At 39.2% G+C, this 27,693-nt stretch overlaps 1 protein-coding gene and 1 long non-coding RNA gene across 7 annotated transcripts in view; one reads left to right on the forward strand and one right to left on the reverse strand.

Moving 5' to 3' along the window:
• Window positions 1-27,693, reverse strand: part of epha8 (eph receptor A8) — a 159,871-nt gene that overhangs the window by 86,174 nt on the left and 46,004 nt on the right. For 4 of the 5 annotated variants that reach the window (XM_085272929.1, XM_085272928.1, XM_085272927.1 and 1 more), the window contains 4 exons: window positions 12,382-12,435; window positions 11,054-11,197; window positions 10,092-10,241; window positions 8,335-8,650 (listed from right to left, as the gene is read on the reverse strand). In XM_085272929.1, coding sequence (XP_085129055.1) covers window positions 8,335-8,650; window positions 10,092-10,241; window positions 11,054-11,197; window positions 12,382-12,435 — 664 coding nt within the window. Of the gene's footprint in view, window positions 1-8,334; window positions 8,651-10,091; window positions 10,242-11,053; window positions 11,198-12,381; window positions 12,436-14,474; window positions 14,681-27,693 lie in introns of those variants that run through there. The other variant, XM_085272926.1, reaches the window with a different exon arrangement.
• On the forward strand, window positions 14,992-20,641 carry LOC146573648 (uncharacterized). 2 transcript variants are annotated; one of them, XR_014892408.1, is made up of 4 exons: window positions 14,992-15,504; window positions 15,801-15,949; window positions 16,040-16,087; window positions 19,548-20,641. It is a non-coding gene; the product is annotated as an uncharacterized LOC146573648 (long non-coding RNA). The 2 variants fall into 2 exon arrangements; XR_014892407.1 differs by having other exon boundaries at window positions 14,992-15,949.

Raw genomic sequence — 27,693 nt, forward strand, 5'->3', positions numbered from 1 at the left:
AACTGCTCCGCCTCCGTGTCTCTCCCCCTACCCTCCTCTCTTTTTCCCTTCGTCTTTCATTGCCTCCCTCCCTGTGACATTTTTAACGGCATGTCACGCAACCCTGTGCTCATGCACACGCACACACCATGTCGTGCTCTCTGCCAAAGCTCTGCATCTTTGTCTGGGGAGAGCCACTTAAGCACGCTCATATACGCACATATTCAAACACAGTCATGTCTGATTTTTTTTCCCTTCTGCACACACACACACACACACACACACACACACACACACACACACACACACACAAGCAACTTAAGCCATCTTCCTTTCACCATCTCGTGCCCTCCCTCCTCTCTGGGTCTCGTCTGGTCTCGTGTGTGCGTGACTGTGGCTGGCTGTGGTGAGGGCAAATTAGCACAGCGACCCAGTTTGGTACCAGAAGAGTCAAGACATCAGCGGAAGATATACTGAAAACTCTCCCTTTCCACTGCAAAAACTCACTTTGTGCTCTGACACAAAAAAATACAGGGTATAAAGGAGCACCTCCAGCTGAGGATTATCACAAAGTAAAAGAATTCTATTTTCTCTTCCTTTTCATGTTATTTCCTCCCTTTAAAAGATCCTATCTCCACAACCTCAGAAAAAGTACAGCAGTGTGTTACATTAAAAATGTGGATAAAATCTGTTCCATAAACAAAACATGAACTCACCGTGGGTTTTCCCTCCACCCCTTTCCTCTGCTTTCTTTACTGGGCTCTGTTTTGCATTTCTCTGCTGCTGCTAATTGCCTGCAACTAATTATAGAAGGTCTGTATGTGGCCCTCTGAACCGGACACACACTCACTCACACACACGTGCACACACACACACCGTTTCCTATGCTTTTAAACACATTTTGACAAGTAGCTCTCACTGTGTCGAAGTGAGAGGGGGTTTGCCGCTGGCCTCAGACACAACATAGATTTGTGGGTGTGTGGATGAGTGCGCGTAGATGATGGGAGGAGGAAGGCTAAAAGGAGGGGGATGCTAGCAAACCGGTGTTGCGTGTCTCGTTCGGCTCGTTTAGCTGACAAACTGCTTTTAGCGTTTAATTATCCAGCGCTGTATGATTAATAGATTTTAATTACTGTAACCCAATTGCCACCTGAAATATGTACAGGTCTCTGAATGAGGTCAGCCTATCAAATCCCTGGCAAGGGAAAATCAAAAAGGACAAAACAAACTGAGTGTGAGGGCAAACAATAGCAGATCAAAAATCTTTCCATCTTAAACCTCTCACTTGTTTTTTTTCATCAGTGAATGAAAGAAGAAAAGCGAGCTCGGGCAGACAGGCGGCTGTTTTCATCAGTATTTACCTCCTTGAGGAAAATGTTAGACCTCTGAAAGGCTTTTGACCAGACCTTGAACTTTTTCGTTTCATTTAAAATTTTCTTTACATGATCTGCAGCCGGAGCTTCAAAGAGACTTTTTGATTCGTTAGAAAGGTTAGAACCTTTCCACATTCGTGCGTTCCTTCTAAGGCTCTTTGCATTCTGCACACACGCTGCTGCTGATGCTCCGAGGAAATGTTCATATAGCTAATTTACTGTGGAACTGCAATGCGTGCACAATCATTTTCCTAATCAGAAGACTGAATAGCACTGATAATTTAAAAAGCGATCTGAAATCTATTAGTAGTTACTTTGTAACTGAAGCTGCCTTTTACACAATTACTTTGTCTCCATTGCCAACGTTGAGCCCAAACAGCACTTATGGAGTTTAGTGTTGACGACCTTGAAGTAGGGTTTGTCCCAGCTGACGGGAAACTAGTGACAATTCCAGTTAAATGAGGCAGTGCACGATGAGTTGTTGGTTTATCAGACATGGTGCTGTGAAAAGAACCAAGTGCCAGCTCCAGGTCTGACAAATGAACCTAAAAACTGCAGTGCTTCTGATGACTCCAAAAGAAAGTCCGTTCCCATAGATTCCCAAGTTACTTTTGATCATTACAAGCATATTTACACCCTATAGTTTCCACATTCATACAAACTGTAGATTAAAGTTTTCTAACAGCTCATCCATAAGGATTAAAGTTTTGAAATGAGCTCAGCATAAAAGGTGTCAGACTACTGTGAACATGCAATCAGAGCATGAAAGAAAGTAACAGTAGCGAGTAGAGTGAGATTTTACTCAATTCTTCATTGGCTCATGTATAGTAGATATATTGGATAATAGTTACATTGTATAGTTCTAAAGTTCATATCCCATAGTAACAATGGTTAATATGTAATAAACTGGCAGGTTACTACATTTCAGTTAACTATCATTTACTGTACACAATCACTAGAAAAATTCTTAATGGTAACCATTAACATTTGTGCTTGCTCTAGTGTTTATGAAACATGTAAATAGTTAATAAACTGGAATGAATTTGATAAAATTGTAAAGGATACATATAATACCTTTAATATATGTACAACAATTAAAGAGCACATTCTAAGTAGGCAGGTAGGGTGGAGTGTAGTCGTGGTGGTCTGGGTAGCTCACTGGCATTTTTCTTTCACTTCAACTTTAAGCTGATGAAGTTTAGTTCAAACTAGAAAGTGCATTTTCTGAAGAAACTGCAGTGTGAATGCTTGAATCTGAATGTATGCACTGAAATGAATTAATTGCTGAATTTTGAGTTAAAAACATTGAATGAGATTAAAAAAAAAACAAAAAAAAAAAAACGAATTTAACCTGAAAACAAAGGTGCTGAACTGCTAAAAGCTGAAGGTTACACAGAAGAAGGAGTTGGAAAAAAACTGAAAATGTTTTAAATGTAAATTAGAAAACCCTAAGAAATGAGAAAAGAACATTTAGAGTCAGAAAACATCTGAATGAATATTAAAAGGTCATATTCTTTGAATCACTGAATGACTCAAATGTGATCCCTCCACTTTGATCCACACAGTTTAAAAAGTTTAAATGCCTGAGCTTTGAAAGATACAGTGTTGGAAAGAGAACAATAATGGCGACAATTTGAGGGTAAAATGATGGCTGTAACACTGTGGACACAGCAGCAGTTGAAAGAGAAGTGCTTAAGATGAATCTTGGTACAGTGGCAGGCAGAGCTCGTTAAGCAGGCAGGTGTGAGCCTGGTTGCTATAGTGACCGCACCCAATGGCTCCATACACACGTACACAGACATGCGCCTCACTTTTGCTGCTTAAAATGAACAGAAAAGTCAGGCCGAAACAAATCGTTCCCAAATGAAAAGTAAAAGTCGTATTGACAAAATTCTTTCACCGTGAGCGACAGCAGCTTCTAGTCTACTGAATTCTCAGTTTTCATGCCTGTGGAGTTTATTATATGGACGTGGTGACAGTGGAAAGACACCATGCTCTTCTGATTTTCAAACGAACCTTCTGAGCCATTTTAACATTAGAGTCTATGGAAGAGTTGGAGGGAGGAGGCTGTGCATTGGTGACATTTACGAAAGAACCATAACACCTAGGACAATAGTAAACACATTGGATGAAAGAGGACAGCGATGGCTACGTTTTGAGGGTAAAATCATACCTGTAGAGCAAACGCTGCGGACACAGCAGCAGTTTTAAAAAAGATTTTAAGATTAATTTTTTTGCTCCTCTCACTCTAGCAGTTGAGCTGCCTCACTCTAGCCCCAACATTCCGTCCCATACACACCCATTATAAACTCTGAAACGGGTGAAAAAACATCATGAAACTTAAACTGGAACTGAAGAAAAAGTATAATAGATATTGAAAAGATAAATGCAAGTTGAATAGTTGAATGTCTTGTCTTCGTTTTAAAGTTTGAATGGTGGCTCTATGTCAATGTATGTGGAAGTAGTAAGAGTTTAAAAATGAGTAAGTTGAATGAGGATTTGAAGGGTCTCCCCATTGAAATACATGGGAAATTTTTGTTGAATAAAGTTGAATAAAATTAAAAATATAAATGTTAAAAATATGAAAAATGGAAGCAGTGTTGTCCAAAAGAATAGGAATCTAACGGTGTTTGAATGGTTTTTCTAAGTTGAACGGTTTTGAAGTTATAGGATTACAAAAAACGTACGGAATACAGAATAAAATATAATAATAATAATAATAATAACTAGAAAGTGCATTTTCTGAAGAAACTGCAGTGTGAATGCTTGAATCTGAATGTATGCACTGAAATGAATTAATTGCTGAATTTTGAGTTAAAAATATTGAATGAGATAAAAAAAACCAAAAAAAAAAAAACGAATTTAACCTGAAAACAAAGGTGCTGAACTGCTAAAAGCTGAAGGTTACACAGAAGAAGGAGTTGGAAAAAAACTGAAAATGTTTTAAATGTAAATTAGAAAACCCTAAGAAATGAGAAAAGAACATTTAGAGTCAGAAAACATCTGAATGAATATTAAAAGGTCATATTCTTTGAATCACTGAATGACTCAAATGTGATCCCTCCACTTTGATCCACACAGTTTAAAAAGTTTAAATGCCTGAGCTTTGAAAGATACGGTGTTGGAAAGAGAACAATAATGGCGACAATTTGAGGGTAAAATGATGGCTGTAACACTGTGGACACAGCAGCAGTTGAAAGAGAAGTGCTTAAGATGAATCTTGGTACAGTGGCAGGCAGAGCTCGTTAAGCAGGCAGGTGTGAGCCTGGTTGCTATAGTGACCGCACCCAATGGCTCCATACACACGTACACAGACATGCGCCTCACTTTTGCTGCTTAAAATGAACAGAAAAGTCAGGCCGAAACAAATCGCTCCCAAATGAAAAGTAAAAGTCGTATTGACAAAATTCTTTCACCGTGAGCGACAGCAATGTCTAGTCTACCTAATTCTCAGTTTTCATGCCTGTGGAGCTTATTATATGGACGTGGTGACAGTGGAAAGACACCATGCTCTTCTGATTTTCAAACGAACCTTCTGAGCCATTTTAACATTAGAGTCTATGGAAGAGTTGGAGGGAGGAGGCTGTGCATTGGTGACATTTATGAAAGAACCATAACACCTAGTACAATAGTAAACACATTGGATGAAAGAGGACAGCCATGGCTACGTTTTGAGGGTAAAATCATACCTGTAGAGCAAACGCTGCGGACACAGCAGCAGTTTTAAAAAAGATTTTAAGATTAATTTTTTTGCTCCTCTCACTCTAGCAGTTGAGCTGCCTCACTCTAGCCCCAACATTCCGTCCCATACACACCCATTATAAACTCTGAAACGGGTGAAAAAACATCATGAAACTTAAACTGGAACTGAAGAAAAAGTATAATAGATATTGAAAAGATAAATACAAGTTGAATAGTTGAATGTCTTGTCTTCGTTTTAAAGTTTGAATGGTGGCTCTATGTCAATGTATGTGGAAGTAGATACAGTTTAAAGAGGAGGAAGTTGAATGAGAATTTGAAGGGTCTCCCCATTGAAATACATGGGAAATTTTTGTTGAAAAAAGTTGAATAAAATTAAAAATATAAATGTTAAAAATGAGAAAAATAGAAGCAGTGTTGTCCAAAAGAATAGGAATCTAATGGTGTTTGAATGGTTTTTCTAAGTTGAACGGTTTTGAAGGAGATAGATTACAAAAAACGTACGGAATCCATAATAATAAAATATAATAAAATAGAATAAAGATTAGAAGAACAATACTGTGAATGCTTTTCAAGCATTCACACTAATAATAAAGATTAGAATAACAATACTGTGAATGCTTTTCAAGCATTCACACTAATTACATTCTTTGATAATGAAACCTTGAATAGAAATTGAATAAAAAGTAATGCACTCATGTGCTGTATGCTAATTAATCTTTAGTTTAACAACAAAACTTGAAGCAAAGTCGTTTTCCATTAAAATCACATACCACAAATTCAGACATACAGATTAAATTGGTCAGTTGTGACACCGTGCAATAGGGTGTAACATTTAAGATAACTTTAAAGAAAAAATGTGATGCGTGTTCATAACATGCAATGTGTTTGCCTTTGCACTATCAGAGCATCGATTATTACTCAAGACCAGTGTTGGTCAAGTTACTTGAATAAAGTAATCAGTAACTAATTACTGATTACTTCCCCAAACAAGTAATCCCATTACTTTACCGATTACTCATTTTCAAAAGTAATTAATTACTTAGTTACTTAGTTACTTTTTAAAAACACGATTTACAACCTGAAGAGGTGATAAAGCGATAGAGCTTTCAGCCCAATTCTACCTTTTCTGCATAATCCATCATACAAAATGTAATCAAATGGAAAATTATCTTTTTTTTTTAACTTGTTTTATCAGTTTTAATCTTTTAACTTTATGCATCAAGCAAAAATTTAATTATATGCAACATTCTCTGACTTGAATAAATGAGTTTAACATTTAAACCTATTTTCTGCACATTCCAGCTCATAAAATAAAATATTTTTTGTGTTTACACTCAGTCTTTCAAATAGATGCAAGTAAAACACAGCAGGAAATAAATAAAGTCAAAGACTCAGCGGTCCTGTTGCTCTATTTTCACCTGTACAGCAGGACTGGGGGTAGGCGGAGGTTTACCCTGGTGCAGGTGTGCCGCGGTCAGTTGAAGAATCCGTGAGTTTCTCTGTGAATTTCCCATCACGTCGTTGCGCACTCGGTGCTTGTTTAGAGGTTTTGTTCGCTGTAAAAAGAAGTTTTCTTCCCACGCACAACGGACGCTAATGTTTTTGTCACTTTTTATGGAATCAAACTCAAAGTAAGGTCAGTACATCCACGCTTTAAACGCTGCACGCTCATACTCTCTCTGCACTCGATATATGATGCACTGTTGATCTGCACACAGCTGTTGTCACTAACGGTGCACTCGCTTACGTCACTGTCGTGAGACATTCTCGCAAAAAAATCACGGTTTTAGTAACGCAGTAACGCAGCGTTCCTACGGGAAAGTAACGGTAATCTAATTACCGTTTTTGCAATAGTAATCCCTTACTTTACTCGTTACTTGAAAAAAGTAATCAGATTACAGTAACGCGTTACAAGTAATGCGTTACTGCCCATCTCTGCTCAAGACACCCAAACAGTAGATGTGAACCTGTTCTTCGCCTGTTGACATCACATGTGCAAGCACGAGAAATAAAAGTCGAATAAAAAGCAAAACACCTGGAAACCAGCAGCAAAGTAAAAACCACGAGCTAATGGCAAACTGCCATGTTTTATAACCCACTTCATCAGGTTTAAGTGCACAGCCCCTGCTGAGCAACAGTTCACCTCTCTCTGATTAACTTTGTTCACCTCCAGCTCTCTCTGGAGAGTTAACAGTGTGGGTCACCCTCATCTCGCCGTCCACCATCTCATCCTAACGCAACAATTCCCCTCGAATACTCTCTGTTTTTGCAGCATTTGAGCATTCTGTGGTCTGTTAAATGGATTTCCAGTTTTTGTTCAGGAACAATAGCAAAGGTTTTAAGTTGACAGTTTTTATATGGAAGTACAAAAAATATACTTCTTACCATGGATACTATGACTGCACAGTTAAATAGATCTCTTTGTAAAGTAATTCCTTAATGGTTCCCACAGTTGGCACATGTCATGAAGGCTGACCTATAACTGAAACCTTGAATGCATGTTAACCTTTCCTAGGTCGCTGTTTAAGATTAGGGTTAGGTTCAAATCTCTCCCTTTATACCCAGAGAGAAACTGTGCAGCCAAAATTCATGTCAGAAATCATATTTCAACTCTAACATCTTCCAGGTTTGAAAACTTGCCGTTTATCACGAGGTTAAATGCAGCATAACAGAACCTTCCAGGTACAGTTATCGGTGTCTCATGAGGCAGGCTGTCTACTAATTGGAAAGTTGGTGGTTTGATCCCTGGGTTCCACATGTTGAAGTATCCTCAGGCCAAATACTGAACCCTAAGTTACCCCGGAGTGGGTTTACTGGAGTTCACTGGAGTGTGAGTCTGTGTGTACATGTATGAATGTGTGTGTGAATGGTTGAATGAGACTTGTGAAAGTGCTTTGAGTCCTCAGATAGAGTAAAGCAGTTCTACATAAGCAGCAATCCATTAACCATTTATCTAAGGTTAGGGTTGAGTTTTTAGCTTTTGCTAAATTGGCTAAGAGTTGGAAACTATCAGATCAATTTGGTGAATAGGCTTTTTTTTATTAAAGAAAATATAAACAGTGTCTGATGCCCTTCACTTAGAATGGTCATTTTCTTTGTTCCCTGATTTTCAAAACATGAAATAAGGAATAAAATATTTTAAAAATGACACACTATGATTGCTCAGAGCAGCAGCTTTGCCTCCACTGCAAAGCTCCAAATATAAATACTACCAAACCAAAAGTGCAAACACACCATGCACCGTAAAGACCTATCGTCAGTGGACTCATTGTAGACTTACCTATGCAGGAGTCCCTGTGCTCCTCAAATCCAGCCGAGCACACGCACCTCCCGATGGGCACCAGCCATTCCCCCTCTGCACTGCAGTACATTTTGGGTGTGTCCCTCTCCTCAGCGTGATCCACACACTGACCTCTGACCTCTACCAGAGATGATGAGTCAGCCCCCGTGACCACGTCAGTGAACACAGCCAGGTTACGGTTCACGCCCACACAGCGTTTGTAGTACACCCTCACCGAGGTGAGGGCAATGCAGGCGCCGATGTCCTGGAAGGCCAGGTAAAAGCCCCGCCTATTGAGAGGGCCCACACCGCGCACCTGTAAGAAGACAGGACAAGCAATTTTTCTTAAAAGGCAGGATGCTCTTAATTTTGCAGGAACTTTCCTGTGCACAATTTAAAGCCCAAAGTGTACATGAGCATGCATGTAGTAACTTTCTAGAGTTTAGAAAGTTGTTTTATTTATTTATTTATTTTTCATAAAACATAAACAGTGGTTGATACAGAGGTTTCTTAACAAAACAGGTGGAACAGTATAAATGCAGCTGTAATTTAATCTCTGGACCCGTGTTTGGTGTTTTGCTTTGGCAGCAGTCATTAATCAACTGCTGTGCTTCCGACCACAATGAGCAAACAGATGATTTTACATTTTTATATGCTTGTTTTTCATAAGATATCACATCACAGTTGACTATTGTTAACACCAAGGAGCTAATTTACAACATTATTTTAAAAGTTTGCAGCAAAAGCATCTAAAAATAGGCAAAAACCTTGTTCTTACTAGTAGACAGATAGAAGACTGGCCACCCCCTCAGTTTGTATACTCTGAAACAAGCTGGGGTGGCACCTTTCCCTTCAAAGCCACTTACACTTTTTTTTTTAGATTGGTTGCTTCTCACAAACATAAGGTTTGTACAACATGTGGCTGTGCTCACAGCTTAATGCCTGAGATGAAAGGTTTTTTTCTTCTCGTAAAGGAGACACATCCATCCATTCATCCATCTTCATCCGCTTTATCCGGGGCCGGGTCGCAGGGGCAGCAGCCTAAGCAAGTATTCTGTTAGCGTTTAAAAAGTTGATAATTAGAATACATTTTCTTCGTTGAACTAAATGGATTACATGGCGTTCTTTTTCTCTTTTATGTATATATTAGGGGTGCAACGATACTTGTATCGGTATTGAACTGTTCTTTCGCCTAGGCTGTCGAACTCAGATTCACTGACCGCAGGGCAAGCTAGCAAGGAGAGGAGTTAAACAGTTAAACAGTCTATGAGACTGTTCTATGAGACTCAGAAAAGGCTTCAGTATTGCTGAGTAACATTCTGTTTGTATTAGTACAATTAGAACACTGTATTGCATTTATACAATGGTTTCATGAAGCTTGCTAACCCAGCTTGCTAGCGTTAGCTGATAACTAAGTAAATGTCCTAATACTGATTGTTCTGCTTCCAACAGAGTTAGGTATCAATAATAGTGTAGTACCACTATCCTATATCAAATTTGAAGCTGTTGTCAATATCAAATCACATCTGAAAACACTGAGCCAAGTGCTGCTATTTGTTTTCTCTCACAGCTGTGCAGACGCAAGCTCAAAACAGTTTGAGTGACGTGACTGGAAGAGGCTCTGCTGTGGATGTGGATGCTTCCAACTTGTTTTGAACTTGTGTGGAGGTGTGCATGCTAACTTACAATCCAACGTGAGATTTTGCTTTGAAAGCCTGGACTGACATTCACCTGTAGTATTGCTGAGTTACTCGTACCTCTGTGTTGAGTTTGAGTCGTCTGACTCCCAGGTCCACCCCTGTGAAGCTCTCGTCAGCAGCGATGGTGTCAATCTTAATGAACTGGTTCTCCCGTATGGCTGAGCCCACCGCTCTGTCAGACTCGTAGTAGTACAGGTTGAAAGTTTCCTGCAGAACAAATATGGTGTCATAAGTACTGCACACTTGTTCATCATATTACAATATCAGAGGTATGTTGGAACCATATCTCCATGCTTTGCAAAAGCCAAAATACTGATGTAAGGTTCACATAGTCTGTCATTTTCCCTCCCAAAGGTGGCATTTGGAAACACTTTCTACAAATAATGTAGTCTTTTCAGTTCCTCTAAAATTTGTTATTTTCCCTCCCAATGCAAGATGCTATCACCACCACAGTAATTCAAAAATGTTGTTCTTATCTTGTTCTATTACCAGTCCAAAAGTCAAGTTAAGGACTCATGTACATAAACAAGTTTGTCAAGTCTTGCTAGCATTGGAGCACTTTTGTGTTGAGAACTTCTTGTTGATAAATAACTAAGATTTAATAAGTAAAATTTGACTATCAGTGTTTATTTTATTAGCATCATTTTGAGTAAACTTCACAATAGTCCCATTGTTACTTCTGGTTAGCTTCCTAGCTATGGCAAAGCTTTCATAAGTCTATATTTAGGTCATTCAATGAAGTAACAACACAGCCTCAGAGCTGCAGCTGGTTCTCATTTTCTCAGGTTTCGGATGGTCATAATTAGTGTTGTGATGAAAAATGCTTTAATTTTAGCACATAAGACAGACCACCAGATGGCAAATGTTTGATACCATTACTCTGAGTTGACATAATACTCAGAATAATGAGCATACTCAATACAGTGAACAAAAGTTACTCTGTGTGCATTTTCTTTGCCAGCTTTAGTCAACAAATGTTGGACTTCACGCCCCCCCCTCCCTTCCAGTCTGTCTGTTACCTTGCAGGTGCCCAGTACTCCAGGCATGCTGTTACAGTCTCTCAGGGTGAACTTGACCTCGATGTAGATCCTCCTGGCTCCTTCCCGAGGGATCCAGCCTGTCACCAGCCAATTGTTCTGGCTCGGGCTCATCACGTTACAGACCTAATTCAGAGGAAGATCTGTTGTCATTTCACAGCTTCTATTTGGAACATGTACATAAAAGTCATTTGCCTTAACATTAGTTTAGAATAAAATAAATAAATAAATAAGAATATTTCCACATAAGAATTTTAAATGGGGAATAAAAAATGATTATTTTTATTGCTAGCTCTGGCAGGCAATTTTCTAATTTAATTTGTTAATGTTAATTAATATTTAAGAGCAAATAATTAGTATTTAAGTAAGCAGATTGTTGAAATTTTTCATTTTAATAAGTAAACTCTAAAGTAAAGTGTTTATAAACTACACAAATGTCGCACATATATTTGCATTTCGTTATTCTTTTCTCAATTTGAATTAATTTCATTAGCTGGGACCACGTCCGTCCGGCCCCATTACACCATTCAGGTAAGACTTTCAGAAAAAAACTGTGATGTGAGTTGAACGATGGAGAAAAACAAACAAAAAAACAAAAAATAGTCCCTATATTATTTAAAATATTATTTAACAACATCTAGAAGTCCAGGACTGGTCACTTAACACCAGACCTTTTGATGTAAAACATCTCGGCATCTACAGTTACGGCTGCAACAGTTTGGCTCAAAGTGGCTGTTCCTGCAGTCATGATGGGATTGCTCAGATTTAGCCAGTATATAGAAGTCAACTCAGAAAAAAATAATTCTATCAATATCTTTGTCGAATAAATGATTGTATAAGCTGATTTCTCTTATTGTTCGAGTATAATAGCTTTATCTATGGGAACTGTTTTATAAACAATAAAGTGTCCAACTATGTCAGGACATGGAATATCAGCCCTACTGATATACTTTCCTAGGATTTCATTGGATGTTTTTGTGAGTTAAAGACGATGAATGAAGACAAATACATGTCAAAGTTCCATCTGTCAAAATCATTCAGGTGCAGACTGAAAACTTACAGATAAGTTAAAATTTTTCAACTTTGGTACATAATGAGGAATTGTAATTTTTGCAGTATTAGTAGTGCACCATCTATATAACCTAATAAAATAAAGAACTGATTTATGATTAATTAATTCACAGTTTGTGTTTTAAAATCAAACTTAATTTAGATGGAAAAATTCCAGTTTCCCCAGGATCAAGGTAAAGGTCTTATAACAGTTAATCCTAACACACTCAGCCCCACAGTACAATACGAACATTACACACCTGGTATGTGTGGATAGGACTGAAGTACTCGTCCATCTCATTAATGGCATCCCACTGTGGAAAGAGAGAGCACGACAGAGAAGCAAACATTCTCAGGTTAGTCAGACGTTCCTGCATTTCTCAGATTCATAGTTTCTATTTCCTATATGATCATGCATTCTTTTGTGATCATTAGTTTTGACATCAAATAAAACATGAGGCGAGTGCCGTCACAGAGGCGGCAGTCAAGCAGCAGATGCGTCATGTGCTGTATATGAATCTCAGAGAATGTGAAGAGCAAGGTCTCAGTTTCCAGATGATTGGTGGTGATTTCAAACCTCATTATCTTGTGCGTGTGTTGGAGTGACAAATGTTTGCCAGTCAGAAAAACCTGACCTTCACATTCTTTTTCTCTGAAAAGCATCTTTTTTCTCGTTTTTAATCTGTTAAACTTAAGATTTTAGATGCTGATTCATTCCACCTGATCGTGCTGGTGCACGATACACACATGCAATCACAAGATCTACATTTCAGCATTGTTGGAATTCACTTTATGGAATTCCGATGGGGAGCATTTCCTTTAATGTAATCCGCCTCATGTACATGCATGTGATCTGATTTACACTGTTTACTGAATACCGTTGGTGGGTAATTATAGCATTACAGGAGGAATAGTAAGTGCAATGCTTTGGTATTTCCAAAAGTGCTTATGTGTGTTACACTTCCTTGCATCTACATTCAGCCTTAGATAGAAAGTCAATCACAGGAAGCCCCTTTCACTCCTTTCCTGTATGGAGGAGGCAGATATACAGTACCTGTCAGCTGAACTCCTAAATTCGTCTATCTACAGATACCCAGAAAATGTTCAGTTTTTATGAAGTACAATAAACAAGAATATTAAGTTCAAAATCATGTATTTAAATGCACCATTGGGCACTGTTCTGCATCTTTCCAAGAAGAGGCCTCTGCCTTACTAAACATACCGCTCAGACTATTTTTGTATTCACAAGCACAACAAATGTAAACGAGGCATTTTAATTAGCATCCATTTGCATTTCATTTCACATGCAGATATGCCTGAAACTGTATAGCTGGTTGACACATAACTGTCAAATCCCACATTTTTAGTCAAATTAGTCAATGTGAGGGTCTAGAATCAGATTTCAGTGTAGGGTGAAAGTCCAATTCACCTGACTTTATGATAATGATGAGTGTACAGGTAAAATACACTTTACAATACTTCATAAGCAGCTAAAGAGAACAGAGACACCCAAAGCACATATATAAGGCATTGGTACACTTTTATTTACAAAGCTATGCTTGGATTGCTGCCTCCTTATATTTGTACTTTGCTCACAAGGACAAATAGTGGTTCTTACTCCTTGCGTTCAAATGATCAGCTGCTGCTGTCTGTTCCCCTTGCCCGCACAGAGCTGGGTAAGAAAGCCTTTGTCCACTCTGCGCCTTTTTCGTGGAATCTGTTACAGAAAGACTGGAAACTGACTGAACTGTTGTCTTTAAATGTTTTTAAAACTAAACTCAAAGGCCTACAGACTGCCTCAATAATGTGTAATTGTTTTGTGTAATTTTAACTTTGTTTGTTCGTATGTATTTGTTTTGAAATGTGCTGCCTCTTGGCCAGGACTCCCTTGAAAAAGAGGTTTTTGATCTCAACGGGACATTCCTGGTTAAATAAAGGCAGTGTTGGGAAGGTTACTTTTAAAATGTATTCCATTACAGAATACAGAATACATGCCCCAAAATGTATCCTGTAACGTATTCCGTTACGTTACTCAATGACAGTAACGTATTCTGAATACTTTGGATTACTTAATAGATTATCATGCTTTTTACAACAACGTGAATGTACTATTGCTGTGTGATTTATTACTATTACTGAAGGTCCGCGACTCCGAACTGTAGTAAAGGGACCTCTGACTAATACGGCGGGGTCCCTGTCAGCTCGTAGCCGAAAAATAGCTTTACTTTGTTGTGTGGGTCAACTTTTCTTGCGAGAGACAGAGAGAGGCGTTGAAAGGCTGCTCCAACGGAACTTATTGTTTCGGAGGAAAACACGAACACGGTGTACAGTCGAGTCTTAATAGCTTACTTACAACTGGGCTCGTCAGGCACTCTTCTTGGCTGAAGTGGTTATTATTATATTTACATGCTTCCAGCTCCCGTTTTTGCTCGATGACAACTCGTAGTTTTCCACTCCCCTTTTTCTCCCTCCTCGCGCTCACAGACCCATAACGTGTATGGCAGTCCATTCTCCCTGCAGCACGGACTACACTGCCCATGATGCTACATTCTTTAGAGCTATGCTTGTATGGAGTTAAATCAGGGCCATAATGTTTGTGTAGTTAAAAGAAAAATTTGAAATCGAAAACATGTAAACTGAAAGCAAAAGTCACATAGAGTGAACTTTGAAAAAGAAAGAGTTGTATTTAAAATAAAATCAAACGTTTTGAATATTTGTATTAACTGAAAACCCAATGGTTCTTTTATCTATAATTTATCTGAGTAAACTTTATTTAAAAATTTTCAGTAATCTTTTTTTCATTATTATTATTTTTAAAAAATCTATTCAGTCTCAGATTACATTTTTCAGATTCAGATTCAGATCTTTTAAATTAATGTACAAAAAAAAAATTCTTCGGGTTCGGATTTTTCTCTCAGCTTCAATTTTTTTTTTTCACTTTCAGATCTCTATTTTTCAGTTACAGACTTTTGGCCCCGTTTTGGCCTGGTGGGCGTGGCTACACAGAGAGGGGCGGGGAATCATGAGTGACAGCAGACCGCTACAGGCTCAAGATGGTCCATTTTTCATGTTGCCTTCAGGAAACCTGGGAATGAACATAATTTATCAAACACCTCCTGCACTGTATTATTTGATAATGTTTAGAAAACATGTCATGCATAACTGCTAAAAGTCAGTTACTAAAGCTCTTTCAAGCAGTAATGTGTACAAATTACGCCGTAACTGATCAATTATGAGACGTTTTCCCAGCCACTACGTGAGAAGTGGTCATTTCCCATGCTCTCAAAGTAGCGCGCATTGTATCGGGTGGGGGCTGCTGTTAACTTGTCCCTCAGTGAACGATGGCGTCGTCTTCCAACAACACTGCTGGTGCGAACAATCAGGTGAGTGTTTAAGTTTGGAACAATTACACTGCAGTCTGTGAATACTACGAATTTAAGAAGTGGCTATTGTTACGGTTAATTTTTCGGCTATTCTGTTTTTTTATTTTATAACGTTTTTTGCTGAAATGCTAGCTCAACAGAACCAGATAATGGATGGATGAGAGTCTTGCAATAAATTGCCATAGCGCAGGTGATGAAGACTGCATCCCAAGCCCGATTAGTTATGGAGTCTTTTAAAATGTTTTCCATATTTTTGGGGAAGGATCAAATTGTTAATATTACTTTACCTTTCGAAGTAAGTTTCAGCCGAAAATGATAGCGAGGCGTTTCTGTTGAGCTAGCATTTCAGCCATTCACCTGCCCACTGACTCACCATCGACACTCTGCTGCTCACCTTGGATCTTCCCAGAACCCTGTTCCAAGGACTGTTCTCCTGCACTAACAAGTAAGACCGCAACTTGTCCACTCACTTTATTTTGGCAATTCTCTGACTGAGACCAACTTTATCTAATACTCTCTTTCTCCTTTTCTACAGATACTGCCCCAGTACTCCCTACTGCCTGTCACTGAACTCTCTTCATTTGTAAGTAAACATTATAAAACTCTCAGTTGTAGTCACAGTCTGCTCTTTGGGTACAAAAAAAGTTCAAATCATGATAGAAAAACGACTCCGGTGATGGCAGTTTCAGTCTTTCTGTGACACAATGACTGATCCGGACATGACTATCTCACAAATCTAAAATAGCCTCCGACTGACGTTTATGGTTCCAAGATGGTGAATACGATTGGGTTCCACTGATGGCCCAGTTTGTGACATGTCAAAGATTATTGCATTATATGTGAACTGTATTAATTGCATGAAATAAATGTTATCATATCATGGAAAAGTCATTTAAGATAAACACATGTGAAGTTCAATTTACATGTAAGCACCTACTACAATCTAGTCTAGACTGAGTAAACTGCTGTATAGAAGGACTTTATATATTCTTCCTACTTATAGTTTTCTCTGTATGTGCAAATCCACTTGCTCAGAAACATCATACACGAAGATGAGAGAGGGTACATATCATCCTTCTCGGCTCCTCTAATAGAAATAAAAGCATCCCCAGACTTTCATTGAGGAAGTGGGGATATTCTGTCAACTGGTTTATTCATGGTAACATGGAGACTCAATTGTGAGATGTCAAAACTTCATGCAAATAACCAGAACTGTAGGGAAATGTGATTTTGAGAGTAGCTTTCTTCCTTTTTCATGCTTTTGTTGAAAAAATATTTTTGCATGTTACATAAAGCAAATAGAGGTCCTTATAAAGGGTGAATTGTTCACAAGGGTGATTTGTATGGAATGAAATGGGTAATTTTATAAATAAGAAATCAATTTAATTGTAACTTTTATGTGAGATCTGCCATTTATCACTATTCAAACTGATGATTAACTATGTAAACTCCCCATGGCATAGATATCCATAATAACTACCATTGAAAAACACAAACAATATCAAAGACAGAAAACGATCTTCTAAACTAAAGGAACAATTGGTGCCATAAAGCAGTATGTCAGCAGTAGACACTACTGCTGACATACTGCTTTATGGAACATTACTTAACGAATGAACACCACATTTGCAAAAGATATTTTGCAGCTTTTCTCGCCCCAAGACAGCTGGGATTGGCTCCAGCCCCCCCACGACCCTGAAAAGGATAAGCGGCAGAGAATGGATGGATGGATGTTGCAGCTTTGATGAAGATGTTGTACAGCTCTTTCTAACATCTATCTACCCTTGCTATGATGGCAGAATGGAGAAAACTCCCCTCCATGGCCGACTGCAGTGACGATACCCTCTGAAGAGACAAGTGGACCCACTTTATCCCACCAAATGCACAATTACACATTATTACAGAGCCACTGTCATTATAACAGAACCAGGTCACTAGCGTTCAGTGATGGTGTGACTGCTAATGGTATGATACATTTTGAAGTGTACAGGGCTGTGCTCTCTGCTCTTATTCAGATGAATACTGAAAAATGCAACCCTGAATGGACAGCACGTCACAGTACAAATAGATAATAATCGAAAGCGTACTGCAAAAGCAACCCAAGAGTTTCTCAAGGCAATGAGAAAGGAGATTCTTCAATGGCCAAGTCGGTCACCTGAACTGAACCCAATGAGGCATGCTTTTTAGTTTACTGAAGAGAAAACAGAAGGGAGAGAGACCCACAAACAAGCTGCAGCCAAAGGTGGCTGCAGTTAAGGCCTGGCAAAGCATCTCAAGGGAGGATACACAGCGTTTGGTGTCCATGGTTCAACACTTCAAGCAGTCATTACTCAAAACAATTCTTTAAGTTGTGATGTCAGTTTTTCCACTTACTTTTGTGTCTCTGAAAATGTGACACTATGTATTTCCAAAACAGTTATTGACATACTATACAGTTTAAAATCCACTCAATCTGTACAGAAGCAATAAAAAACAAAACAACAACAAAATGTGATTGTCCATTTGCTTACGGCCCTGACTATATGTTGACCAACTGGCACCCATATTTCCTACACTACTTCCTGGGTAAAAATCATACCAGTTCACACTGTAATTGCACACGACACTTTGAGACAAATTTTGAGTGTAGCTGTCAAACTCAGCAGCTATTGCAAGCTTCTTTGTTTTGCTAACAAATATATACTTTTTAATCTTTGTGCCACGTCAGCATCAACAGGAAGTATTTACTTGTCATTTGTTATCCTGACCCTAACCTGTGAAACCTTTTGCATACAATGTGACTATCAAAGAATTTTAACTAAACTATGTGAGAAATATTTGTATAATTCCAGGAGAGAAAGATTTTTAAATCTTTATTTTGTTGCGAACTTTGAAAGTGTTTTATTACATGGTGACCACTGACATTAATGTTCACTCAGGTAACGCTTCTAAATAACTACTCAAACAATGACTTCCTCCTTCACCAAGAGAATAGAAACTCTTCCCATGAGCTGTTACATCAGAGGTAAAGTTGATACGTTTGAATCGTCACCACGATGTCACAGAAACTCAGGACTGATCATTCCTGAGTATCACAAGCTTGAGTGAAGCCAATTTGTATGCGTGTTTGAATTAAGTAATGCATGTGTGTTTAACCCCCGGGTTATCCATGATCCTCCTGGGCTGAGAATCCTTGCGCAAGTGGCGAAGTAATTGAAAGGGAAATCGTTGACCCCAGGAAGCTTGGGGCCGACCCCCAGCTGAACTCAACCTCGGATAAGACGTCTGGGTTTTCCGTAGAAGCCCTTCAACTTCTTTCCTCATCCTGAACTCAATCTGTGCCCTCCCTCCTTTCCCCAGATTCCTCAACACATGCCCCCCCCCCACCACCACCACCACCACCCCACCACCACCACTAGATAATTAAGATGTAGAAAGCCTCAACCAACCTCACCCTTCCCTGCCATCCTCATCCTCTCATCTTTATCAGTTAAATTGAAACTGTCCTTGAACTTGTAAAGACCCCAGCTAATTAGCGGGGTGTATACCTCTCTACCTCCCTCATTATTCCTGTCTTGCCATCACTGTGCTCTCAACCTTTTTTTTTGGTTCCACTTTTCTTGGGAAATCTCAGAGTTTAGCTCCTGGTAATTTTCTTCTAGCGTGAAAAATCACAGCAGCTGACGGCAGACTGTCAGCAGGTTGGGAGCGGTTCGGCAAGCAGGGAGGGAACAAGATTGAACCAGATTGCTTGTACTTTAGTTTGGAGAATAATGGAAATCTTTGCAGCTATTCCTCAGCAAACAGACAGGGAAAAGAAGAAGTGAAAGATTCAGCAGGGCATGTTTATCTTTCTGAGAGCACGATAAGGGAGTTTTCTATCACCCCAACAACAGAAATGCAGTGCTTCACAAAGCGGCCAGCTGACAGTGTGGTGTAGGTGCGCGTGGCATTGTGTGTGTCAGACAGAGTGAGAACGAGTGTGAAGTACAACAGAGACACAAAATGCAGCAGAGAACAAAATTAATTGGCTGTAAATCACACATCTGTTTCCTGTCTTTCAGATCATCAGATCTCTCATCAGGAGGAAGCAAATCTGACAGACGGAGAGTAAAAAGCCACTCGTATTTTCTGAGGTTTTAGGTCAAAGTACTTCTGGACTGCAGCATGTATCAAAATGACAAATGTGGCAAAATTCCTCTCCAATATAGTTTGCTTAATTTTAGAAATCCAGACAATGTACGCCGGAAATATTTAAAGTGCCATGCCACGGTTTGACTGGATTTTCTTAAAGCACATTTTTTAAACCACATCAAAATAAACATGACCATCCTCCACATCGATAACTGGGGTTAAAAGGCAAAACTGCTCAGGTTTGTTCAAGTGATAAAGATTTTAAAAAACTATTTCTCTCATCTGCGGAAAGACAAATTTCCATTTTCTGAACCAAATTTTCAGTGTCCTGAACCCATTTATTAAATAAGTCACTTTTTAGATAAGCCTTGAACAAGTTTCACCTGTTAAGACACTGAAATATTTAATGTTTTTATAGAACTTTAAACACATTCTCACTCATTCAAAACATTTTTTTCCTTGCGTTTTATTCACTTGAGTTCATAGTGGTAATCACACTTAGTGCCAATGATTCAATGAAAGCCAGGTCAGCACTGGCTGAAGGGGTGGAGATTAATAATTGCAATTGTAAGAGGCTGAAGAAAGAAAGACAGTTCTTTGAGATGAAACTGAGCTACTGCAGTAGAACATGTTTTTATTCATGGTTTGACAGCCCGTTACTTTAAGGTCTGTGAACTTTATCTAATGGGTTAAAGCTTTGCCAAAAGAGTAGCCGATTCAATAAATTAGCTCGGTGGTGGTGACGATTTGATCCAGAGAATATAAGTTGGCACTGCAACAAATCAGAAAAAGTGTAAGTTAACTGAGGAATGAATCTGCAAATCCATAGAGGTACAGGGAGGACATGTGTGGGAGGAGGAAAATGGTCTAAAGTTTTTCATGAGTAGAGATTTGGACATTAATCTCATTTTTATGGCGAAAAAAGAACTAAATACAAACAGCGTCCAGGACAGAAAGAACTGTGTTGTCTGCGTGTTGGACTGTAGCCTCAGGTTTATACTGTTAACTGGTAACTATGAGACAATGTGTTTGATATCATTTAATGGAATAACAATAAAGAAATGTAAGTAATTACTTTTTCTGGTGAGTAATGTGTTGTATTATTAAGAGAAAAGTAATGAGTAATGTGTAATCCATTACTCTTCTTGAGTAACTATACCAACACTGATAAACAGTTTGATACAACAGTAAACAGAAGCGATAAGGCAGAGTGCTTGATAAACCACCGACTGTCTGTACCTCAGTCCACCGATCTCCAAAACATGCCCTGAAAGGACAGATAACATGACTGATATATCACTTCTTCATTAGGAAAAATAACAAGCAAAGACAAAGTGATAAAAAAAATCCAGGCTGGTGATAACTTCTCCTTATTTATTGCTAATTGTGTTTCCAATCAGGATGTCATGGGGTCACGCAGTCAAACAGCTCAGCCTCTGCTAACTCTGCGGCAATTATTTCTTCCCTGATCCACATTCTTTGATTTATCCAATTCTTTACACTCCCTTTCTCTCTTTAATCTCAATTTCTTTTGTTTGTCTCCGTCCATTTACTGTTTCCAAAGAAGCTGCCATCTGAGTGGCCGGGAGATCAGAGAAGCTGTTGTTAAGCAGAATAAAAGCGTTTGTTAAAGCAGTCGTTTCTAAGCTGCCGTCTACACCTTGCGGGTTTATTCTCACAGAAGTTGGACGTCCTGTACCATGAAATCTATATCAGTCTATTCATAATGTGTGATATGAAAGAGAATGGATGCTGAAAAAGATAACAGAGAGAATCAAAGGCTGACTCACAGATATGTAGAGAGGAAAGGAGTTGAAAGGAGGGGTTAATGTGTGCTCATGACTGTAGCATAAACACACATGCTGTCGCAGGGAGTCTGCTGTGCTGATGAATAATACGTCCTGCTCAGTTTCCACATCTCATACAAGTTTCCAACCAAGTATGCTCCAGGCTTCAGACCACACAAGCAAACAAAGTGTTGTTGAACTGATCGACGTCTTAATGAAAAATAAAAAGAAGACTGAGGCAAAAATGACACAAGTTCTGTTTCTCACTGTAACCTATCAGTATGTCCCCTCTTTTTGTCCTTATTTGTATTTTCCTCCAAGCACCCATGCTTATTTACATAGACCTCCATCCATGTGGTTACAATGAAATAACCTCAGATGCCCTGTTCACCCTTATATTCCATTTGTAGTTTTGACTAATCCTGTAAAATCTGCAAAAACATAATCAAAATAAACAGTAATAGCAAAGCATGAACACCTTGATTGACACTAATGTGGCAGCTGTTACAATGAATTGAATTAATTTTTAATGTAGGTGGGTGGCTGAACTGGATTTTTCCCCATTATATGAAACAGACAATTTAGCTAAAAAGCAGAAAATCTAACGGAACTTTATTAACTAGGAAATTGCTGCAGTTCCCCTTAGTTTGCATGAATGTCTGCAAACTCTCCCGATTCACTCACCAAGCTGTAGTGCAATGTGAACCATGAACACAGAGCATCTGCCTTCAGAGTAAAAGTTGTGGCTTCATCTTTTACACTGGTCTCCATTTCAAATTTGTGTCACACTTTTTGCGGTTGGAAGGGAGAGGAATGAAGGTCTGCAGCAGCAAGACAGAACGTGTGTGAATGAGAGAGAGAGACAGGTATAACAGTGAGGAGCAAGGAGCAGAGCTAATAAAGGCTGATGAGTTCAAATGTGCACAAGAGAAGTGAAGAAGAGAGTGCAGAGAGGTGGAGAGGGAGGAGTTTCAGGGGGGATTTGTGACAGCATGGACAAGTTAAGAAATGAGTACATCAGAGGAACAGCACAGGTTTGGAGACAAAGTTAGAGAAGCAAAGGCAAGATGGTTTGGACATGTGCAGAGACGAGATTGTGGATATTATTGGACAAAGGATGTTGAATGTTGCAGGAAAAGAGAAAGACAAAGGACGTTTTTCTGAAAAATGTCATGACAGACGACATGCAAGCACCCTCCTCTGGTGTGACAGATGAGGGTGTGTAAAGGCAGATGACCTGCTAAGAGAAAGAGTTCAATACGACTTGGAGAGTAGTTGGAAAGTGTTTACAGGCAAGTTGGTGTTTTACATCCAACCTTTTGGCAGTCGCTGTAATCAGCTTTTTTTGGCAGCACCATACAGTTGTGGTCAGAAGGTTACATACAATTTGGGGCTTTAATCATTTCTTGAAACTGTTCTTTTTCCCCGGGGGACTGATTGTACAGCATACATCTTAAATCACTTTAGAAAACAAGAATCAGGGGCACACGTTTTCATTTACTTTGGATTTTCTCTAATCCACACAGGGTCAAAAGTATAGATTCATAAATTATAGATTCATAAATCTGTTTAGTAATGAGGGAACATTTGGGCATTAAGAAGGGAGCCAGCAGCAACAAATATAATGTGTACAATTAGCAGTACGAGCTGTGTAACTAATGAAGATCCTGTGATGCAACTGCTGGAAATAGTGAGCAGCAGTACTCTGGCAGTTGTGCCTGTGAGCCGTGACTGTTCAGAAGTGTCATATATATGTCTGCATGACAGTTATTAACTGTGTTCAATATTTAGACAATGTGTTAGCTTGTTCCATTTTTACTGCAAAAGTTGGATAATGGAACAATGTGTTGCTTTGCTGTACTAAACTGGATTGCACATCTTTACTGGCTACTAAAATCCACAGATTATTGCCATGCCCTGTGTAAAATACTAACACACTATCTGTCAGACTTCTGCACTTAACGGCCAGACTATACTAATAATATTTTACCCCACTCCACAACCTGCATTAAAGCAGACACAAGTTTTTAGAAGAGAAATGAAAAAAAAAGAAAAGACAAAGGAGACACAGCTGATGAATGGTGTCTTCCTTGAGAGATCTAATTTCAGATTAGTATATTTGATGGAGCTGTGGACAGCCAAAGAATGGCAGAGGGAGGGGAAACAAAAAGAGACGCTGAAGACTAAGAATAAGTGGAGTCTGCTGGCTGGCTAATACTGTGTGTGTATGCGTGTGTGTGAGCATGTATGTGTATGTGGAAGCTCATTGGTGGCATTTCCAGGCTTAATGCTGGGCTCTATGTGAAGTAACAGGTCTGAATATTAACTCAGTGGAAATATCAGGTTCTGCCCCGCACCTTTCTGCTTCTCATACTATCAGCCACACAACCATAACAGACTTAATAACTCCTGTGTGCGCATCTATGTGTGTGCGTGTGTGTGGGTGTGGGTGTCTGTGGGCTCTTTGACAGCGATAACCTTTCTGGAATAGGAGTGTTAATTGCACTGGTCTGGGATCAGTAGGGGAAATGGTCTAATTGCTATTAATATCTATTCTGAGATGCAATTTTTACCAGATTCTATGCGCAGCTGTGTGCAAAAATATTCAAACAAACGTGAATTTGTTATACAATCGTTTTTCCAAAGAATGTATGAAAAAAAGTATCTACAGTGGCAGCGTCCACGGCAGAGGTCCACAGCAGTGTCAGCTTATGGTCTCAGTTCACAACTGCAGCCAGCAGGAGAACAGTTCCATCTTTGATGATATCCGTTTCACAAAGTGCTTTTGCATATTTGTCACACCTAAATGATTCAGATCAGACAAATTTTAATATTAGACAAAAATACCCCGAGTTCAGTTTTATATGCCACACCCAGGCCTAGTTACTGCCAGACCTGTTGTATTAAAAAATCTCTTAAACGGAACCTGTCTGTGTAATTAGATTGACCCTTCGCCCCACAAGTGCATCAGCCCTCTGGGCAAATGCCGGGAATGCCAGATTGCCAGACCAGCCACGCCCGGAGATGTATCTGGATTTGTCTGTGCATACATTTTCATGTTTCTCATCCTTCCAAACTCATTTATTGTTTGTTCTATACAAACAAGAAATAAATGTTAATAAAGCAAAATTAATTTTCAAGCCAGCTGACCAGGAGCAAAACACTGTGTGAGAATAATGTTTTGGCAAACAGCGCCTGGGTAATAAGGGGAACTTATGAGCTAGACAGGCCTCCAATAAGTGGATAAATACATTAGATTTTAGAATGAGCAACTATTAGTTTTTGTTAGTATTAAAATTATTATCATTTTCTCAAAAAGCCTTTTTTTTAAAGCTAAAGGTAAATCACATTTATTACTAATGAACTTAGAAAAAGAATATCACAGTGAACAAATTCTTAAATAAAACAGAGCAGTTATATTAGCTCCTTTTCATCCTTTCTATGCTAACGAGAGAAGAATCCAACATGTGTTTGTGAGAAGAATGTTTTATATGTTCTGTTTTCCAGGTCAGAGGGTAACGCTAACCCTAACACATTTTAGAGAAAGACTAAATAGAATATTTTTATCTGAATAGTTTTTGTTGTGTATCAGTTAGAATTATTATTTAATGGCAACATGTGAGAGAAAATCAAACAGGGTTAGGGATAGGGTTCTGGTTCTGGTCAGGGTCATCAATGATGACAACTTCGATATCACAGGGTCAATCACAGGCTAAAAGAGCAGCTACTGGTTTACTTTTTCTCAAGTGAAAATTGAGATAATACAGTACAGAAAATCCATATTTGTGTAGCTTGTCAGAGAGTGAGTTTCACTGGAACAGTCAAGATGATTTCTTCCAACAGTTAGCATTTTTAAAGCTATCAAAAATGCCTCATACATGTTCAGAAACTGCTGAAGGACTTGAAAAACCATTGCAACATACATGACCAGTCGAAAGCTTTAGAACACCCCAATTTTTCATTTTTTTCACTGAAAATCATGCAGTTTAATGCCTGATTGCACTCTGAAATTAAAGCATAGTACAAATAAGTAACTGGAGTTAAAAAAGAAATCATGAAATCAATTTATAGACCAAAATGTATTTTAAACATCTGACTCATCAAAGGTAATCTGATGGGCTTGAACCCATATTTGGGTCATTATCTTGCTGTAGGATGAACCCCTGACAAACTAGACGCACATACCAGAGGGTACTGCATGGTGCTGCAAAACGCTGAGGTAGCCGTTTTGGTTCAGAGTGCCTCACTCTGCACAAGTCACCGACCCTGGATCCAGCAAAACAGCCCCAGACAATCACACTTCCTGATGGTGATGATGCCACACACTGTGGAACCATCCTTTCGCCAACTCGACGCCTTATAACGATCCTGTGTGATGAACCGAAGATTTAAAAGTTTGATTCATCTGTCCATGATACCATCTTCCAGTCTTCAGTAGTCCAATCGCAGTGTTTCATGGCCCAGGCAAGCCTCTTTGTCTTACTCTGACGTCTGGCCTTCTTGCTGCAACTCATCCTGTCAAACCTGCAGCTCGAAGTCTTCTTTTCACAGTTGAAACTGAGACTTGCTACTACGACCACTATTAAGCTGTGCTTGAAGCTGTTGTCCTGTCGCCTATCACACAAGCTGTTAACTCTCAGAAACTTGTCCTCTGATTCAGTTGTGGCTTTGGGTCTGCCAGATCTTCCTGTCAGAGTTTGTTTCTGAATGCCTTTTGATGATGAAGGAAACTGTACTCACTGACACCTTTACTTTCTTTGCAATTTCTCTGTAGGAAAGACCTACATTTTTAAGTATTATGATGGTCCGTGTCTCTTCCATTGTTAATTGCCTTTTTCTCGCCATTTTTGTAGCAACACACTACTTTCTGCAGTACAGTACTGTTCAACTGATGCTCACGAGGGTATGGTACCACAGTGTGTTCCAACACTGCTTTTATGCAGACAGAGGAGGTTGTAAGTAATCCAGAAAATTTGGAACACTTGTAGGAATTAGTAGCTTCAAGGCTTGATCAAACGCTATTGCTGCAGAACAGCTTTAAATTTTTACCCATTTTGTGTTTCCTGAAAAAGGTCTTTTTGTATAATTCTGAAATGTACATTATTTTTTGGTAACTTTACCTTCCCCCGTTACATTTGTACCATTTCAAGCTATTCATTGGACTTGAATGACTTGAATTGCAATAAATAACTGGAAAAATTGGGGTCTTATAAAAATTTGGGGGCAGCACTGTTGCCACACAGCAAGAAGGTCCTGAGTTCAATTCCACCATCAGGCCGGGGTCTTTCTGTGGATGCGGGAGTGAGTGTGAGTGCGAGTGGCTGTCTGTCTCTGTGTGTTGGCCCTGCGACGGCCTGGCGACCTGTCCAGGGTGTACCCCACCTCTCGCCCTATGACAGCTGGGATAGGCTCCAGCGCCCCCCACAACCCTGAAAAGGATAAGCGGAAGCAAATGGATGGATAAAAATTTTGACTGTTAGTCGATATGACTCCAAAAGGTATTTCCTGAATACATTGCACAACAAACTCATCTTCCACCAGGTTCATTGGCACTCCATTTAAGGCCAGCCTTAGGGGTATGGGCAGGCTTTGGGTTAGGTTAACATGCATCTAATTTCATAGAAAAGGACACCAAATGGAAAAACCTTTCACTTAGGGTAAGGTTAAATTGAATGTTTGAGACTTCATTAAGAAGGTACCAGCTTCTACGTTCTAAAAACTGTGGCTGAAAGAAAACCCAACTTCTTTTTTTAAGTTATTTTAATGCATTAAATGGGTTTAGGTATGCTAGCAAAGTGTTTTCTGTCTAGAAAACACAAACTAAATGTAGAAGCAAAAAGAAAGAAAAAATTAAGCTTCCACTGGTGCAACAGGAGAATGCTTTGACTCTCAGATCATTTCACTCTGAACAGATGATCCCTGCTGCACCTGTTAAAGCCAGCAACACAATGGTGGCATCCTGGGGAGCCTGAGCTACTCAAACACCTGGGCATTCAAACCACGAGAGGGTCTTTACCAGTGATCCAGCACCTGTGGAACATCATTGCCTTCGCCTGACATCTTTATTAAGAGAAATATTTCCAAAGAGCTGCTGCAGAGGTGAGTAAGCTCCACCACCATCCAGCAGCAGTTTTGCTGAATTGTAGGATGCTACTGTCTCGTGGGAGGTTGTCGAGCCAATTACACTGTAGCGGATGGTCATCGAGAGGGTAGCAGAGATAGTTCAAAGACAAGCTAAAGGTGTCTTAAGGAAGTATGCAATCAGGCCTGGAGAATAGTCCTGCTGATG

Source organism: Mchenga conophoros, linkage group LG5 (genome assembly GCF_057382185.1).
Source record: "Mchenga conophoros isolate Kocher_MC1m ecotype Shallow Benthic linkage group LG5, M_conophoros_male_GT1.1, whole genome shotgun sequence".
NCBI lineage: Eukaryota > Metazoa > Chordata > Actinopteri > Cichliformes > Cichlidae > Mchenga > Mchenga conophoros.